This window comes from Aspergillus caelatus (assembly GCF_009193585.1).
Source record: "Aspergillus caelatus strain CBS 763.97 unplaced genomic scaffold BDV27scaffold_511, whole genome shotgun sequence".
In the NCBI taxonomy this organism is placed as follows: domain Eukaryota; kingdom Fungi; phylum Ascomycota; class Eurotiomycetes; order Eurotiales; family Aspergillaceae; genus Aspergillus; species Aspergillus caelatus.
In genome coordinates, this window is record NW_022475774.1 from 1 (window position 1) to 4,248 (window position 4,248).

The following is a 4,248-nucleotide window of genomic DNA, read 5'->3' on the forward strand; positions in this document are numbered from 1 at the left end:
GTACTTTTTTGAGGTAGAAAATAGTTCAAGGACATGATCAGTAGATAGCACTTGCTTGTTGAACGCTGGCTCTGAACAAGAAGATTCTTTCATTTTTTTAGTTTATTTCTTGATTTATTTTATTAATTAATTTTTTTTTTTTTTAAATTTAATTCATTTTCTAAAATATTTTTTATTATTATTTAAATTGTTCATCTATTTTTTCTTTTCAACGTTTTCCCTTTCCCCTCCCTTTTTACCCTTTTTCAAAGAAAAAAGAAAAAGCTCTCCCCCTACTTCGCTCAACCACTGGCTAAGGAGCAGGAATAGCGCAGGACTTAGTACCATGAATTCAAGTTAGAGAAGACAACAATGTTGCACTAGAAGCTGTTCAACTACTTACAATAAGATTCTAACACTTCAATTACTATTTTTCATGATTAGGCCAACTTTGCTACGGATTTGGACAGACCAGACATCGAGATTATCCTCGGACCTGTGGCGTATGTACCAACTTAGCAAAACAAAATCATTGATTAACAGTTGTTAGAATATGGTACTATTGTAGGTTGATTCATACTAACATTTTAGTTGTACCTCTTACATTAGCCACTGGAGATACGGAGGACTCTATGTATCGTTACTGAGTTCGTATGCTCCAGTTGGAGGGATTACTGGGTGTATCCCCGCCTCTTTCATATAGCATACGGACTAAGACTTCGGAAGTGGAGACCTTAGACCATAACGCGTGGACCAGTTACGTTTGTAGAATCAAAAAGCTGGCGACCTAGTGCTTGTGGTCTTTACAAGAGTATCTAAATATATGATTAGCTATGAACGATTTCATACGCGTCCTAAGCACCCGGCGATGCCTATGCCCCGTTGGAGTGTTTATTTAAATGGACTTGACCTCCCATTGGCTTGCTTTCCTATGTCTCAACGGCAGTGCTAAACAGTCCAAGCAGTAACAAGAAGAGCCACTAAGGAAAATGCCATCTTCTACCGATCCAGAACACGTTAGCCCTGACCGATTGGGATGCAGACTGTCATTTGCGTTCTCCGGTAAGTCGGCCAGAAATCGCTTCCTGAAGAGCTCTACCGGCGAACGCATGGCGTCTTTCTCCGAAACTGATATTAGCTGTCGTGGAATCCCTTCAGCCGAGCTTGTCAACTTATACAGACACTGGGGCGAGGGTAGCATCGGACTTATTATTACCGGCAATGTTATGATCGATTGTGCGCATCTCGTTTCAGCAGGAGATGCTATCATCCCTGTAGATGCACAGCTCAAGGGCCTGCGATTCGACAGATTTAGTGGCATTGCGCTAGAAGCAAAACGCCATGGATCCCTCGTCATCGCTCAATTATGTCACCCCGGTCGTCAGACACCGTTACATCTGCAACCATTCCCAATTAGTGCAGGTGACGTAGGGATTCGAGGGGGGGGATTTTGGGACCGATTTCGGTAAACCTCGACCTGCAACGAAGGAAGATATTGACCGTATTGTTAAAGGGTTCGCCCATGCCGCTGCGTATGCGGAAAGGGCTGGGTTCGACGGCATCCAGTTGCAAGCAGCACATGGACACCTGCTGAGCCAATTCCTGTCACCCAGAACAAACAAGCGCCAAGATTCTTACGGAGGCAACGTGAAGAATAGAATGCGACTGATCTCTGAAATTCGCAAAGCAATATCCGAACGAGTAGCAAAAGATTTTATCGTCTGGATTAAAATTAACGCCGTTGAATTCCAGCAGAGCGCCTTCGGATCAGAAGAGACCGATCAACTGAGCATCGAACTGGAGCGAAGACGTTTTGATTTCGTTGAACTGTCTGGTGGCACTTATGAGGATTGGACGATGCATCGCAAGCAAGTTGCTTCTATACAACGGCATGAGGCGGTAAGTAAATAGGAGCAAAACAACGAGTAAAACTTCAAGGGCAACATAGTGACAGTGACCTACAGTTATTTTTACAGACTGCAAAATTGTATTCAAATAGAATGAAGCAGACAAGGATCTACGTCACCGGAGGTCTTCGCTCTATCCGAGGTATGGTACACGCATTGGATAACGTGATCTTTTTTGTAAGGAATTTTGTCTGTAAGTACCGGGCTGTTCACCAATATGGTTGTTCAACCCGAAGGGCTAACAAGGGAGGATATTTGCCCTCTGGACCCACTTGGTGTTTCATTTGTGTGATGATGGTACTCACCAATGGATTAGCTCACCAACAATGTACTTCATACCGGTACCGGATGAACACAAAACAATAGCTGCTGTCTTCATTGTGCCAGCCCAGAGAAGATCATACTGAACGAGTCTCCCCGACATAATTAATTTCATCATATTCCATTTGATCGTATAGCCGGAGACTCGCAGGTATCCAGGAATGTTTTCTAGAAATTTTTCAGCAGCAAAGTTTGCCCATCAGATAAAGTGGGCCCTGCCCTGGTATTGAGTCTCGATTTAATAGCTCTAAGTTAATTAGAGTATTAGCTCTAGGCTGAATATTACTAGAGCTAGACCTAGTAGGGTGATAAGATAGGGTAGATATTCTAGGTAAGGTAGGGTCTATATAATTCTAGATCCCTTTGGCTTTAGCTACTAGTCTAATATAATAGTTCTATTAAAGTTAGTTACTAGACTGATTAAGCTAAAGAGGTATCTTCAATTTAAATAATATAATAAAGGTTTTATTTCTATATATAGATATATATAGAAATAATCAATCAATATAAATAGAATAGGGCTAGTAGAGCTAAGCTGGGCTTATAACTATTAGCTTCCCTAATTCTAAAGTGGAATAGTCTTAGAGATTAGCTTAAGAGAATATAAAAATAAAATAATAATATAGATTGAATAATTAGATAAGATAGAATAGACTTAAAAAGATTAAATAATTAAATAGAAAATCTGACTATCTAATAATCAGATAGTTGGTTGATAATTTATTTATTTATTTAATCAAGTTTAACGTCCATATGGAGCCAGTTGGCTATGACAGACACATGCGTCTGGGCAGTGGTCTAGACCACTGCCCCTAATTTATCTCTAGGAGCTCTATAAGCTCCTACTATCCTTCGTATATTCGTTCTGGTCCTTTTCCTCGCCCGATCCGCCTATCTGCGCCAGAGCATTTGGGCTGTGCCCTCCTCGGTATTTATTGCCAGTTGGGTAACTCCTAGATATGCCTAGGCTACCCCTCCCACTATCCTTCTCCCCTACTCTCTGCTTCCTCCACTAACCCAAGATCTCTTAGGTCATCTCTAGAGATCCTATCTATCTCCCTGGCTGCCTCTCCTGGGAAGCACCCAGCCTTTGTTGTTGCAAGGAACGCTATTATAGCCTTTGTAGCTCTCTGATCCTTAAAGAGGCGGCTTTCTGGAGCTATCTCTCCTTGTCCAGGTAGTTGTACTCCTGCCTTTGTTAGGGCCCTATACAGGGTCTGTCGTTGGTGGCGCCATTGCCTGCATTCGACTAGTAGATAACCTGCTATTCCCTGAGGAGCTTGGCAGTTCTGACATCTAGGGGAGTCCTGAGCTCCTATCCGACCAAGATAGGTTGGCACTGCTGCATACCCAATTTTCAGCTGGTAATATCGACGTGCAAGCTGTTTGGGGGCTGCTTCTGCTATCGGATCTAGTTTCCAACCCTTCTGGGGCTGATATCGCTGCCGAGCTCTGTCAGATCGCCTCTCTAGGATCTGTATAAGCCATTTTTGTCTTTGGGCCTGGTTTGCCTCTGTACATGTTCTGCGTAGGTAGGCTAGACTCAGGCTTCTGTCTGCATCTCTTAAAGGGGGCTTTTTGGCAGCTAGCTTAGCTGCTTGATCAGCCTTCTCATTTCCTAGTATACCCTGATGACCTGGGACCCATTGAATAGTAACCAGACACCTTTGATTTATTAGTCCTTGGGCTATATCTTGTATCTGAATTGCCAAACTCTGTCCTGCGCCAGCTCTGTTATCTCGTAGCCTAGCTATCGCTGCCTGGGAGTCTAATAGAACCCTGATAGGGCCCTTATAGTCCAGCTGCTCAGCTATCTCAAGCGCCTTGTATACCCCTGCTAGTTCTGCGTCAAAGACCTCCTTCCCCTGTCCCAGAGACACCTGCTTGGTTGTCCAGGTGCCTGAGGACTGTTACCATACAATACCTGCCCCTGTTTGTCCATTGTCTAGGCGTGACCCATCTGACCATATAGTTAGACCTTTATATAGGGTATTTACTTGCTGAATAGCCTCTGGCTCTGTAGACACTAGTATAGTGCCCG

The 4,248-nt window shown here is 43.3% G+C and overlaps 1 protein-coding gene across 1 annotated transcript; it reads left to right on the forward strand.

Moving 5' to 3' along the window:
* Window positions 1–968: 968 nt before the first annotated feature.
* BDV27DRAFT_164688 (uncharacterized protein) lies at window positions 969–3,690 on the forward strand (the record flags this gene model as incomplete). The annotated part of the gene is made up of 3 exons (XM_032073738.1): window positions 969–1,401; window positions 1,493–1,878; window positions 3,508–3,690. The coding sequence occupies 3 exons, from the start codon at window positions 969–971 to the stop codon at window positions 3,688–3,690; spliced, it is 1,002 nt and encodes a 333-aa protein (XP_031920331.1).
* Between the last annotated feature and the right edge of the window lie 558 nt (window positions 3,691–4,248).